General features: G+C 46.7%; 1 protein-coding gene across 1 annotated transcript in view; it reads left to right on the forward strand.

The window, feature by feature from the left end:
- The window catches only part of gareml (GRB2 associated, regulator of MAPK1-like), a 17,224-nt gene extending 4,589 nt beyond the window's left edge, over positions 1 to 12,635 (forward strand). The window contains exons 3-7 of the mRNA XM_056582028.1: positions 5,918 to 6,048; positions 6,574 to 6,739; positions 7,266 to 8,152; positions 9,779 to 9,948; positions 10,336 to 12,635. Coding sequence (XP_056438003.1) covers positions 5,918 to 6,048; positions 6,574 to 6,739; positions 7,266 to 8,152; positions 9,779 to 9,948; positions 10,336 to 10,945 — 1,964 coding nt within the window. The 3' untranslated portion in view covers positions 10,946 to 12,635. The remainder of the gene's footprint in view (positions 1 to 5,917; positions 6,049 to 6,573; positions 6,740 to 7,265; positions 8,153 to 9,778; positions 9,949 to 10,335) is intronic.
- Positions 12,636 to 15,528: the final 2,893 nt, after the last annotated feature.

Here is a 15,528-nt window from a genome sequence, read left to right on the forward strand (position 1 = left end):
ATTATGGTACTGCTACGTTTAGGTACCAGGACACGGGGTAGTGTAGAGTGTAGTGTGGAGGATAAGTCTATTAGCCGTGCCCTGGTACATCAGAGGAGCAGAACCATAATTAGTGCTAGGAGCGACCCCTGTGTTTGTCTTACGACGACTATTCTGTGAAGCCTATAGAGTTCCTTATATGAGCTGGAATCTCAGAAGCAATAACCGGGACACAGAGAAGGCAGGAGGGGACCAGGTGTATTAATAGAGTGGTAAATGGATCACAATCCAGGGGTCCCATGCATTGCAATTAAACAATGGACTGTTCATTAAGGAATAAGCAATTATACTTTCCAAAAGGTATCAAGATTGTATTATTTGCATGATCACTAATGACATCGATAACGTCAAATGGGAAAACTACTGGTCTAAACTCAGGAAAACAAAGCAAAGCAAAGAGAGCAAAAAATTCATAATGTAGTATTCATAAACAAAACAATGTTTCACTGTTATAACATGTATTTTGTTCCCCATCCCAAAAGTTCCCCATCCCAAAATCAATCCGTTAGTGGTTATTTTATTGTGTATTGTGTTGACATGCATAGAACATACAAGTGTGTTGATAAAGAAGAACTGACAGGGGTGGAGAAAGATATCAGGTTGAAGTATCTCTAAAAAGTGCTGTTGTTGTTACACACTAGGACGTGAACTTGGGGGTGTTGCGTGTTGAGCAGAAAAGTCCATACAAGCGGGGATGTAAAGAAGCATGACACCGTCTAATTTCAGCAGCCTATGGGTTTGTGTATACAGCACAGCCGAGCTGAGGTAGTTCTCTTCATACACAACAGGGAGGGGCGCACTTGTCGTATCAACTGCTACATCAATGGCGGCGCCGGCGTTAATTGGTGGTTACTGTTGTCGCTCTGGCTTCGCTCGCACACGTGTGTGTGTGTGTGTGTGTGTGTGTGTGTGTGTGTGTGTGTGTGTGTGTGTGTGTGTGTGTGTGTGTGGTTGAAAATATTGTGGGAAAGTGTGTGTGTTTGTCTATGTTAGAGATTGTGTGTGAGAGAGAGTTTGAGTGTCAAATAGTCTGTCATTTTGTGTGTGTGTAACAGATTGTGTGCGTGACAACGTCTATTTCTGTGTCTATGAGAGTGTGGATCTGAATGTTTAAAATGCACGTGTATCTAATATTCTAATATTGTTGTGGGGACTGGGAGTAAATATTTGTTGTGAGACAAAGCGTTAGTACTGGGAAACGGAAGGGCGGAACCAAAGTGTGTTGCAGTCCGGAATTCTATGGTTGAGGGGCACTTCCGGTTCCTCGCCAGACGGATTTCGGAAAATTAGAACAAAGCTTTGTTGCTTCATTCCTGTACTGACATATACCTGCTTTTCAGGTTTGTACACTGTGAAAATCACACATATTACTATCTTCATGAATCGGAACATATTATAAACAGGTTGATAAACTTTAGAATATTTTCGTGGCAACACACACATCGTAGAGCATGATCAAGTTTACTTTGGCCCTGAACACCTGACATAAATGTTTAAGAATATATTTCATGTGATTAAGAGGTTGATGACGTTATGATAGTTTTTTTTTAGAGCTGTCAGTTAAACGCGTTATTAACGGCGTTAACGCAAACCAATTTTAACGGCGTTAAAATTGTTATTGCGCGATTAACGCAAATATTTTATTTACAAAAAAAAAAATATATATATATATATATTTTTTTTCTTTGGCTCAAAACAAAGAAGCAGTAGCCTGACTGCTATGTTCAAATTACATTTGTTCAAAGCAGTAGTTTAATTGCACTATAGGGCTCTTTTTTTGTATCGTCCTGTTTTGATCAGTATATGCCAATGTTGTTATCAATAAAAAATCATTTGCACAAGGCAAGCCGATGCACTTCACCATGTTGATAAGAGAATTGAAATGAGAAGAATTATGGGACAAAAAAATTAAGGGATATTTAGCATCGAAAAAGAATCTGCGATTAATCGCGATTAATCGTGAGTTAACTATGACATTAATGCGATTAATCACAATTAAATATTTTAATCGCTTGACAGCTCTAGTTTTTTAATATTATTTTTATATTATTTTATTTTTATATTATTATATAGAGTAAAAGAAAAGTGTTTATATGATGTGTTATAGCTATATGCTTAGCCTGCCAGTTAGGCAGACCTATCAACCATTGTATGGTAGTTCAGGCAGTGGTTTAATTTAAATTCCCTAAGTGTTGTCTATTGTTGTAAATGGGAGAACAGTCTTTTAAATGACAAGTGTTATTGTGGTGTAAAGCCAAAGTATATTTAGGTTTGACATTTTATTTATTATATAGGAAAGAAACTGTATTATTATGTGAGATAGCTTTAAAAATAACCAGCTAATAATAAAACAGGCACTTACACTTTAGCTTAGGTGAATTTTGACAAAAGTAGTGTGTATTTTGATATGAATTGTAATAAGAGTTGTGTATTTATTGTAATGTGAATTAAGAGTAGAGAGCAACGAGATATGTGAGCCTCACTTTTTATTGCACTTTTGATCTTTTATTTCTAACAAGGAACCTACTAAGGGACAATTGACATTTGAACATGCACTTTAACCAGGGAATAGTTTATATTTCTATGTGATATCTGGGATATTTGGGATAATTGTTAATTGAAGAGACGGATTTCGGAAAATGAGAACAAAGCCTCGTTGCTCCATTCCTGTACTGACATCTACCTGCTTTTCAGGGAGTGAAGGAAAATCCGCTCTCAACAATCTATTTGTTACTTCCGTCCTGGCCACTTGGGACCGGTAACACTAACTTCCTGTACCCCAACATCCCCATGTGGTTAATATGCAATGCTGATGATGACGATGATGAAGGGTAAGAGCGCAGGTGAGGCATCGGGTGGTTTTGACGCCGTCATGAATGAGATAATGTCTGTGCAGTGATGTCACACAGGAAGTCTAAATAAGCTTAGTCGGAAAGCAATACACCCACACACAAACACCCACACACAAACACACACACACACACACAAACACACACACACACACAAACACACACACTCCCTCTGGGATCGGACAACAGGAAATGCTCCCTCATCGCTCTCCTCCTTTTCTCTCTCATTTCCTCTGCCTCTCTTTTCTCTCCCTCCCTCTCGCCTTCCCTCTCCCTCCCCTGCTCTTTATTATTTCTTAGACGATTATTATTGCTCTCTGTAACTAATGTCCCTCCTATAGGATGGATAAGTGGATAAGATTCATATCCACTGTCGGTCTGTCGGTCTGTCTGTAACTAATTTCCATCCCATAACATGAAGAAGTGGATAAGATAAATATGTATCAGTCAGTCAGTCTCTTTGTCTATTTGGCCATCCATCCATCGATACTAAAGCACTATAGATAGACAGATAGAAGGATGGATAGATGTACTAATCGTAGTACTCCCTCTGTCCTTCTTCCATCCACACTTCCATCCATGGTTGTGATTGAGACCAAACAGCCCCCCGCCCTATCCACACAGACACACACACGCGAATCTCCCCTCCCTGTATGTGAGGTTCTGTCTGGGAAGACTGCAGCCCAATCAGTATCCTGGTTTGGATTGGGGAGGTGGGCAGGGTGGGGGGGAAGAGGGGTGGAGGGTGGCGGGGTTAGGGAGAGTTAAGCTGTGCTTTTTATTCTGCTCTACATAATCAAAACCACCAACAACAACAACAGCAGAGAGAATGAAACCATATCAATCCTCCCATGTGTGTGTGTGTGTGTGTGTGTGTGTGTGTGCATGCGTGTTTTGCCTTTGTTTTGTTTTACTGCACAAAAGATAGCCACAGAATGTAGTCATGCATTATGTTAAGCCACCAACTTTGTTGCTCTACTCCGGAAGTTTCTTGACTGCAGGAGGGATGGAAGACATATAAACTTAGCACAAAAAGTAAGGAAATTTGTGTTTGGTCGATTATTTCTCTGTGGTAACAATGCTTTTTGGCAATAAATCTTATAACGTTGGAAAGCCTGTTTAGTTCCCTTTCAAATGGTGCCCCATTTGTAAGGCATTTGTGGGATGAGCAGCAGCGCTGAGTATGTGGGTCTCTCTCGGTCTCAAAAATCGGACAAATCTTTTCTGCCATTGCCATTGTTTTGAGCTTCTGGTACCCCCAGGTGCTGCCAATCAGGTGCCTGATTGGCCCCTTATTGGGCAACTTCAAGCTGGTGTTCCTCAAAACCAAGTTGCGGCATTATTTGGAGTGAGCCCTAGTACCCTCTCCAAACTGAAGGCCATGTTCCATATAACGGGGGATGTCAAAGACAGGCCGCGAAGTGGGCCTCTCAAGAAGACGACATCCCAAGAAGACCGTTTCATCACCCTGTCAGCACTTAGTTGGCTGTCTTTTACAGATATGCAGTGAAGGTTTGCAGGACGATATGGCCGACGGCTCTCTGCCCAGACAATCGGGAACAGACTACACGCAGCCAATCTCCGGTCTCATAGGGCTGCCAGGAGTCCTGCCATGACTGCCCTTCAGCGTCAGGCCTGTTTGCGCTGGTGTCGGCAACACGTGCACTGGAACCAGAACATGTGGGGGAACTTCATGTTCAGTGATGAGTCCAGATTCTGCCTACGGCAGCTGGAACTTAAGGTCAAAGTGTGGAGAAGATGCGGAGAACGCTATGCGGATTGCTGCCCCGATAGAACAACATATATTGGTGGAGGCAGTGTGATGGTGTGGGGCGGCGTCTCCCTCACTGGAAAAACGAGGCTTGTCATCATTGGAGGCAATCTCAATGCAGAGAGATATAGAGATGAGATTCTGCAACCAGTGGCAATCCCATATCTCCACAGTCTGGGACCGAACTCTATCCTCCCAAGATGACAACACTCGCCCCCACAGGGCGGGGTTTATCAGAGACTACCTCCAGGATGTGGGAGTGGAGAGGATGGAATGACCTGCTAGCAATCCTGACCTCAACCCCATTGAACACTTGTGGGATCAGCTTGGGCGTGCTGTTCGTGCCAGAGTGACCAACACAACTACATTGGCTGACTTGCGACAAATGCTGGTTGAAGAATGGGATGCCATCCCACAGCAGTGTGTGACCAGGCCGGTGACCAGCATGAGGAGGAGGTGCCAGGCTGTTGTGGCTGGGTATGGTTCTTCCACACGCTACTGAGGCTCCTGTTTGTGAAATGAATAAATTGTTTAATGTCCAACATGTCTTGTTTCTTCAAACTTTAATCATCCAATTCACCAAACACCAAACAAGTCAATGACATACTCCCACATACTCAGCTCTGCTGCTCATCCCACAAGTGCATGTTCCTTACAAATGCACAAGGGCACCATTTGAAAGGGAACTATACAGGCTTTCCAACAGTATAAGATTTATTGCCAAATCATTGTTACCACAGAGAAATAATCAACCAACCACAAATTTCCTTACTATTTGTGCAAAGTTTAGAAAGAGGAGGAGGAGGAGGAGAAGGAGGGGGGGTGAGTGAACAGGGGGGAGAGTTGTGTGTGAGTGTGAGTGTGTGTGTGTCTGTCAAGGGTCTCCATGGTGATGTGTCTCTGCTTTGCGTGAGAATTGAGGGGTTCCTTTTAGCGGTTGCCATGCCGACCCAGTGGGCTATTCAAATTGGCTGAGGGAGAGCGAGTGAGAGAGAAGGAGAGAGAGGAGATCACAGGTCAGGTGTCACTGTGATTTCTTCCCTTGTGTGTTTTTACGTGTGGGGGAGAGAGAGAGAGAGAGAGAGAGAGAGAGAGAGAGAGAGAGAGAGAGAGAGAGAGAGCTTGGATGGTCGAAAAATGACCCAGAGAGCAATTATAAAAAAAACACTCAATCTCCTTCTTTTCTTCTCTTCTCTTTCTCCCACATCCTATCCACTCCTCCTCTTCCCCCCTCTCTCCCCCGGTGTCCCCCTGGCAGGGAGGTTCAAGCTGCTGGACGAGGACCGTGACGTGCGCGACCCCGTGCAGTACTTCTGCAGCGTGGAGGAGGTGGCCGCCGCCTTCCCCGACCGCGTCTTCGTCATGGAGGCCATCACCTTCAGTGTCAAGGTAAGGGCCCTCCTTCCCAACCCCCTCTCTCTCGCCTTCTTTCACTTTGATTCACACACTCTTCCCTCTCTCTCTCTTGCTTTCTCTGTCTTGCTCTTTCTCTTTCGCTCTCAGCAGACTCTCGCCTCTCTCTCTTGGTTTCACTTTCTCTCTCTTGCTCTCACTCTGGCTCTCTCTCTCTTCTCTCTCTCACACTTCGCTTTCTCTCTCTGATTGATGCTGTCAGATGCAATCAGTTCAGATTGGCGTGTGTCACATGAGAAAAGTTTCCTTTGCGTGTGTGTGCATGTTTGGGGACTATGTATCCACTGTTTATTGTGTGTTTTGTGGTCATTTATTACTGGAATAAATGTGCTTTTGTGTTTGTGTATATTTGTGTGTGTATCTATATTTGAATGTGTGTGTGCACAATTCTTTGAATGTGTACACACAATCATTAAACATGCACATGCATTGTGTGTATATCTGGATATTTGTGTGAACGTGTGAATGTGTATGTGTTCATTTGTGTGTGTGTGTTTGCAGGTGGTGTCCGGGGAATTCAGCGAGGACAGCGAACAGTACAGCTTCACTCTGCAGGCTGGGGATGAGCTGTCACTCATGGGGAAGGCGGAGCTCCTGTGTGCCACGCCCTCTCGGGAGAAGAGTGGACTGAGCGCGCTCCTCAGGCGGCTGGGCAAGACGCCCCGAAGTAAGGCGTCCAAAGTTACATTGATCATTTAGGCATTTCCTTCGAAGGTGCTGTAGGTACGATTAGAGCTATTATTTCAGTCAAATTTGTTAGAAATGACCAAATCAGTTTTACGTGAATATAATAACATTTTTCTCATTGACTCTGTACAAGCAAATTTAGAATTTGGACAGCTTCCAGCCCTTTTCCGACCAATCATGAATAACAGGTGCAGGAAATGCAACACACCTCAATCGCTGAGGAATGCAGGAAAGGGAGCTCTTCTCTGCTACAACTCTCGAACTCTCGGTTCGGGCCTACAGCAGCTTTAAGCCTCAACCTCAGCCCCACTAGGGACAAGTGTCGTAAATTTGCTTTGGCCAAAAAACTATAATGCAAACATCAGATGACTGTCTCAAGCGTAATCATGTTTCTGTATCTGTCCCTATTCAGATAAACCTTCAATAAAAAAATAATTACAGCATAGCCTAATATCAAAAAGCAAAGCAGAGCATTCCCTGCTGACGTCCTCTCCTGGCCCGTCCAGGTAAAACCCCGTGCCTGGTCTGCATGAACCACCGCACCAACCAGAGCCTGAGCCTGCCCTTCGCCTGCCGCGGCCGCTTCTGCACGCGCTCCCCGCTGGAGCAAGGCATGCTGGGCACCGAGCACACGGTGCGCAGCGTCATCGAGCGCGTGCGCCTCCCCGTCAACGTGTCGGTGCCGGCGCGGCCGCCGCGCAACCCCTACGACCGGCACGCCGTGCGCGAGGGCCACCGCTACAAGCTGCTCAACATCGTCAGCAAGACGGTGGTGCTGTGCCTGGTGCTGCGGCGGCAGGAAGTCTCGCCCTCCCACTTCCTGCTGCTGCGCTGCATGCCCCGCTTCGCCGTGGCCGAGGCCTCCGTGCACGCGGCGGCGCTGGAGAGCCTGCTGCTGCGCCACGCCTTCGACGCCGACGCCTACTCACGCGCCGTGAGGGAGACGCGGCCCGAGCTGGAGGGCGTGGCCGAGGAGTGCGTGAGCCCGCGCCGCTCCGGGGGCGTCTGCGTGTCGGACGCGCTGGGCCCCGCCCTGCACCGCATCGCGCTCTGCGGCTACGGCGGCGGCAGCTACGGCGGCGGCGTTAGCAATAACGGCGGCGGTGGGGGTGGCGATGCGTCGGAGGCGCTGTCCCGCCGCTGCAGGGTCTCGCTGGGGGAGGCGCCCCTGGAGGAGCGGGAGTACACGACGCCCGAGTGGTCCGACGCCGAGAGCCGGGCCGGGGAGGAGATCCCCTATGAGGAGCTGTGGACCAATCAGAACGCAGAGGGCCTGGGCAAGGAGCCCAACCTCATCGCCTTCCACTCCTCCTCCTCTATGGACGGAATCCTGGGCACCGTGGTGACCAGCGTGGTGTCAGCCCCGCCCCCCATACCACCAAAGTCAGACGCTGTGAGTTCCATCAACTATCTCTTTCTCTCTCCGTCTCTCCCTCGCTCCGTCTCTGTCTCTGTCTCTCCCTCGCTCCGTCTCCGTCTCCGTCTCTCTCTCTCTCTCTCTCTCTCTCTCTCTCTCTCTCTCTCTCTCTCTCTCTCTCTCTCTCTCTCTCTCTCTCTCTCTCTCCCTCTCTCTCTCTCTCTCTCTCTCTCTCTCTCTCTCTCTCTCTCTCTCTCTCTCTCTCTCTCTCTCTCTCTCTCTCTCTCTCTCTTACCGTGTCTGTCATGGCCCTAGACGGCATCCGGTTGTTAAAATGTCGGGATGCCTGACTTGAATTATTCATACATTACAGCTTTTAAACCTCACAGACCACAGAAATACACTCACATACATGTCACACACATACATGCTCATGCACACACAGTAGACACACATTACAAACACACCCACACACACACACTCTCACACACACACACACACACACACACACACACACACACACACACACACACACACACACACACACACACACACACACACACACACACACACACACACACACAGCACAGAGCACCATTCCTGGAACAACTGCGTAACATATAGCAGCCTATGGAGTCACAGCAAACACACAAACAAACTTGCACACACAAGTATATACACTCATTCAATATACATGTGAATGCACTTATATGAATGTACATGGATATGGCTGTAATTTCACATGGATTGTACGTTTTTCTATTAATATAGAATGAGGGCAATTGCCTCCAATTGCTATGAAACTATAGACAGGTCAAGCCCTTTTGAGAAGATGGACGATTAGCTAAACGGCGTCTTAAGGCTCAACCTGCGGAGACAGTAGCCTGCTGTGGTATATATACAGTAAATACTGTTTCAGATCCTATTGCTAATGCTAATGCTAATGCTATTGAGTAATTGTGTGTGTGTGTGCATGTGTGTCTAACCTGCTGTCAGTTAGCACACGTAACTATTGACATATATAAACCAAAATAGAGTTGCGGCTGTGCTGATGGGAGACATGCTGCTAGAGGCTAGTGTGCTACGGGCCAACCCACAGTCGGCTGAGGGAAGGAGGAGGCGGGAACATGGATGGGAGGGGGCGGTGACAGAGGGCAGGAGCTGTGGGGGCGTTGATTCTGCTAGCTCGGCTGAATTATACCCTGTCAGAGCCAGCGCGCCTCATTCCCTGATATTTAACTTGCCAAGATATCTTTGTGTGAGTGTGTGTGTGTGTGTGTGTGTGTGTGTGTGTGTGTGTGTGTGTGTGTGTGTGTGTGTGTGTGTGTGTGTGTGGGGGGGGTATTGTGTCGTGTGTGTTGATGATGTGTAAAGGTCACAAAGTTTGACATTTACCCAACCATTTACCCGAATGGAACACAGACGGACACACAAACACACACACACACGCAGACATACACACACGCACACACAAACACATACACACATACGCACGTACGTTCGATTGCACGGACACACACACACACACACACACGCACACACACACTTAAATGCTCACACACACCTTGAAGGAATTTTGGACCCAGAACATTGCCTTGTTTGAGCATGCGTCCGCCTACATATTCATATCACTTGTGTGTGTGTGTGTGTGCGTGTGCGTAGGTGAGAGAGGAGTGCCGGTTCCTCATCGCCCCTCCCATCCCTCCTCGCTGTTCTAAAGCGGAGTGTGTGTCCAGCCCGGCCCCCAGCCCCCCCGTCCCCCCGCGCTTCCCCAAGCTCTCCGCCTCCCCCCGACCCAACAGGTCCTTCTACTCCTCAGGCCTGCAGGACAGGTGAGGGGGACACACACACACACACACACACACACACACACACACACGCACACGCACACGCACACGCACACGCACACGCACACACACACACACACACACACACACACACACACACACAAAAACACAAAGAAAGCCCCCCAACACACACACACACACACACACATGCGCACACACACACACACACACACACACACACACACACACACACACACACACACACACAGAAAAACACACCCCATTGTGCTGCATGTGCCATTATATTGTTTGCGTACAAGAAAAGTCTTTCCACATCATGATGCTCAGTGTCCATGTCCTCCTATATACTGACTCTCAAAGGGCACTGGTTCTAATCCAATGGTATTCTCTCTTCTTTCTTTTCGCTCCCAGTTTGTCCCCCTCTCCAGACAACTCCCTGTACTGCTACCCTTGCTCCTGGGGCGACTGCCCCGCCCCCTTGCCCGCCCAACCAAGCCCTGAGCCAATCCCCAGCCTCCCTGCCGGGGGAACGTCCAATCCGCACCCGGCCCAGGCCACCTGGTCCGAGCCCTGGCTGGAGTCGTACAGCTCCGGTCCTCGCCTCAGGCCGCCACCCCCTCAGAGCCGATTCGCTCCCTTCGGAGCGCTAAATCCCTTCAACCGCCAATCCCCATGCCCGTCCCCCGAGCCCCCGGCCAATCCTGCGACAGACAGCTCCCGAGGTGCGGAAGGGGGCGGGACTTCGATGGGAGGGGGCGGGGACACGTCGCTGGCCCTGGCCGGCGACCCCGCCTGGCGGCCCCCCGCCGACCTCTCTGCTCTCTCATTGGAGGAGGTGTCCGCCTGCCTGCGGTTCATCGGCCTATCGGAGGCGGCGGTGGGCGTGTTCCAGCGGGAGCGCATCGACGGCCGCCTCCTGGTGCAGCTTACCGAGGACATCCTGTCACATGACTTCCACCTGAGCAGACTGCACGTCACCAAGATCACACAGTTCATACAGGGCTGGCGGCCCAAGATATAACACACACACACACACACACACACACACACACACACACACACACACACACACACACACACACACACACACACACACACACACACACACACACACACACACAGACACACACATCAACACTACACAGCCTACACTGTCCTTAATAATGTGCCTGTTGGCCACTGAGCCATTCTGAATGTGCCTTTTACTGGGATCAACCAGCTGTGAAGGCCTGGTTACTGGAGCACGCCTTACGGCCGGTGTGAGAAGCTGTCCTTGGACGGGCTGCTATAGGGGGGCCCGTGCCTCCATAACTCATAATGACTGAGAGTCTGCTGCACAACACAAGGAGACAGGGACTATAGTTTACTAATAAAGAAGGACGGCTGGAGACTAGTGATGTGGTAGCGTATCTACAGTTAGTGTTTCGACCTCTTCAGTTGCTGCTGGGAAAAATGAACAAAGTGATGTTGCCTGGATTACCGTGGGTGGAATGGAAGAACAACATGTGCTGTGAAGACGGTGAGAGGATTAGGTTGATAGAGATGTATTGGTTTTGTGTTGGGCGTACGATTATAAACCACACGAGAGAAATCTGAGCCGTGCGAAATGCATTAGCTGACCTTTTTTTTTTTTAAGCCAGCAATCTTGTCGATCGGCACTTGAGTGTCAATAAATAGATATAAACAAACATCCTGTCAATTCGACAGGATGTCTCCTCTTTTGTCAAAGAGGAGACGTCTTACAGAGAAAGGGGTGGTGCGGGTTGAAAATACACTGCGACACTGCCTTGGTACACTCTGGTAGGCAGGCAGAGCGGCAAGATCCACCAAATGGCTGGATCTAATACAATTTCCCATAGTTCACAATTAGAGTTCTCAGAAGGACTCTCAGGCTGCCATTCCTGCCACTGAAGACTTCCACGGGACAATAAAGATGTGACGCTCAAATGTGTTCCGTGCAACAGGAAAAAAAACGCAGGGATTCTTTGACAGAAAGTTACGCTACCATCGCGGAAATCGGTGGCTCCTTGGAAAAACAAAGGCATGATTAATGCCCAAACCTGGATGGTTTGGATCAAACTATTTCACAGTGGGGTCGTTTTAGGAAGAACACAGGAGTTTAACTAATTATGGGTCTCTTCCTTTTGTATACCAGTGCACAGGCACTAGACTCATCTTTACTATGTTAGTTGGTGCTGGTTCAAAACCTGAGCAGGCCCCTAAATAGTGTTGTGCATTACATTGAGTTTGTCCTACAGCGACTCCTCAGTGTAAAGGGAATATAAAGGGGCCAGGGGTTCCGGGAAGTGGATGAGCTCGGGAGCCTTCCCCCAGCCCTCCATACTGACTCCAGGCTGTGTGGACAACGTTTCTTGCCGTTGTGATGCTGGTACGGGCCATCGTTGTGCACTTGGTGGAGATGCTGGTGAACCCCCAGGGACTGGTGTACACATATTACAGCTGACTGGTGTTCATGGAAACAAGACTTATCAAGTATGCTGCTGGAATAATAAATAATAAGGTTATAATAACGTTTCGTTTTTACACGCTGTTGATTATTAAATACACTTAAGTGAGAGGAAATGTATGAAATACGCAAGTGTGCATGCACATGCATATTCATATCTACAGAAATTATATACGGGAAATAAACAGTCTGATGTCACTCAACAACCACAACTCAGACTAATAACATATTAATGGGTTATGATAATAGGTATATTTTTCCGTATTTAAGCTAAAGTATTAGGTAAATCAATGATGTTTCTTATATATTCCCTATATATTGATACATTATTTGCTAAATAAATATTTATGAAAATATGAATATATTACCTTTATAACTTGAATGGATTCTTCCGAAATGCATCACTAAATGATTCATTAAAACTGAGCTTGTTTAGATTCTAGACAAGCTTCTAGACTCTAGAAGTTCTGGCTACAATACCAACACCTGCAGTTCTCTCAAAGTGAGATTAATCACCTGCTGGTTTCCCAGTGTTTCATGGCAAATTGAGTCCGCCTGCCTGGTGAATCAGCCCTCCTCCCTGGGATACACTGCTATGTCTGCAGCTGTGCTGGCGGGGAGAGAGGGTGAAAAAACTGCTGGGTTTATTGCATTGAAAGACAATAACAAAATAAGCCTTGCAGAGATGTTGGACTAAAACTAAAGTAGTATAGCCTATAAGGGACAATGTATCACTTATTAGACTGCTACTTACTCGTTAAATCAGACACTAAATATAACAACAAAATAGGATTTAATGATATGAAATTTATTATAATGCTTCTGCTCAAAATATTTGTTATTAGATTGGGAATAGTGTCCATAGCAACGGTCAGTTATTCATAGCAGCGGTCTGCTAAATAACAGAACACTGGATGCCGTAAAATACCAATCGGAATCGCGTGTTCAAAAAAGCCTTGAATGTAGGGCATAAAGAGACAACGCTTTAGGAACTACTACTATTTACCTTCAACGCAAATGCTAATAAAAAAAGATAGAAGCAATATATACACCAGTAATTCAACCGAAAGTCTGACTCAAATACAACATTTTTAGTTTGTATACATCATCACAGGTCAAAGGCCACAATGGGCGTAAGAGTATGTGATTGAGTTAGTGAGTGAGGCAGGGAGAGAGAGAGAGGGAGAGAGAGAGAGAGAGAGAGAGAAAGAGAGAGAGAGAGAGAGAGAGAGAGAGAGAGAGAGAGAGAGAGAGAGAGAGAGAGAGAGAGAGAGAGAGACATACCTCCCAAGCATTGAGGGTAGCCCTACCTCAACACCGCACCGATGTAGCCCCCCACAGGAATTCCCAGAATGCCTTCCTGCAGACACATCACTGCCTCGTAGCCACGGAGCGAGACACCGGTCCGGTACTGGATGTCAGACACACACACACACACACACACACACACACACACACACACACACACACACACACACACACACACACACACACACACACACACACACACACACACACACACACACACACACAAACACTAACTGACTGACTCGGATCAAGGGATGGGAAGTTGTCTGACACAGCAGGCAGTGCAGGAAGTTTAAGATCCTTGAGGATATTTTCAGCAGCAGGATTCACACTCTAGTCCTTCCTTCCTTTTCCGTATTTCAAATAGCCCTCACCTGACTTGCGACCTGCACAGACAGAAAACACAAACCAATACACAAATTCAAAACAATGAACAGTCTGTGTCAGCCTCAGCATCTTTTAGGTTTTGGCAAGATTCGCATGCTTCAACAGTTGTTTAGCATTCTTTGCCCCGTATCAAATGAGGGAATTACAGATGCAGGAGTTTTAGATGCTTGAGATCAACAGACAAAATAATATAAAGATTGAGAAAAGAAAATGAACTTTAAAAGGACGTGAAAGTCTTGTTTAGACCTGGGATGTTGATTTTATTTCTCGTGCTCTGGCATCCTCTTTACAACAGCATTGTGTTATTTAGTGCCGTGGTCAGTGATATCCTTTAGGGTTCATATCAAACTCTTCAGATGAGCAATGTTGCTGTTTGAGGGTAAATGTGTGTCTAGAGGTTTCTGTCAGGTTCTTTTTTTCTAAACTTATGGCATATTTAATGCTGCTTGAAACCATATTCACAAAATTATCGATAATTCTGCAAAATGTTCCTGAATATCAATTTTACAAAGTTACCTTATGCAGTTCTTCAACATTTTCTTTAGATGCTTGAATTATTTTACTTGTAAGCAGCAGATTTTCTTTTAAATCTTAGGAAAATAAATAGCAGTTATATATTTTTGTTAGATACTTTGTGAATCCAGCCCCAGGTCTTCAGAAATCTCTTCTGATTTTCTCTTTAAATCCTTTCTCCACAAGTGTCTGAGAAACTCAAGGTAACCGCCCCTAAATGATGGCCGGAGGCCTTCCCCCGATCCTACACCCACACACAAACACGCGCACACGCACACACGCACACACGCGCACACGCACACACGCACACACACACACACACACACACACACACACACACACACACACACACACACACACACACAAGCACACAGACACACACACACACACGCAAACACACACAAGCACATACACACAACATCATACGCACATGCACACACACACACACACACACACACACACACACACACACACACACACACACACACACACACACACACACACACACACACGCAAACACACACTGATAATATCGGAGCTACAGAAGAACTGAAAATGTATGTACTTCTACTTTCAACCCTGTGCATCCTCACTATAGAAAGGACTATAGACATGTGCAGTGTGTTAAAAACATTAATCTTGTTGTGTTTCAACACACAAGTGCTGGTAGCTGAACATCCGATATTATAGACGTTGGCTGTTCCCTTGGTAACCTCGGCCAAATACGCTGCCACGTTCATGGTCACTCCGTCTGCCTTCGTTGCCAAGCCGACCGGGAACCCAAAGCCGGTTGTCAGGGCAGTTTCTTAGGCCCCTAGCCCTCCTGCCAGCAAAATCAATAAAAAGCTAAACAAAAATGTCTAGCACACGGTTTATCTGGATATAAACAATGCATTCCACCACATAGAATTGCATCTCTTCGATCAAGT

The sequence above is a fragment of the Gadus chalcogrammus genome, chromosome 21, assembly GCF_026213295.1.
Source record: "Gadus chalcogrammus isolate NIFS_2021 chromosome 21, NIFS_Gcha_1.0, whole genome shotgun sequence".
Classification (NCBI taxonomy): domain Eukaryota; kingdom Metazoa; phylum Chordata; class Actinopteri; order Gadiformes; family Gadidae; genus Gadus; species Gadus chalcogrammus.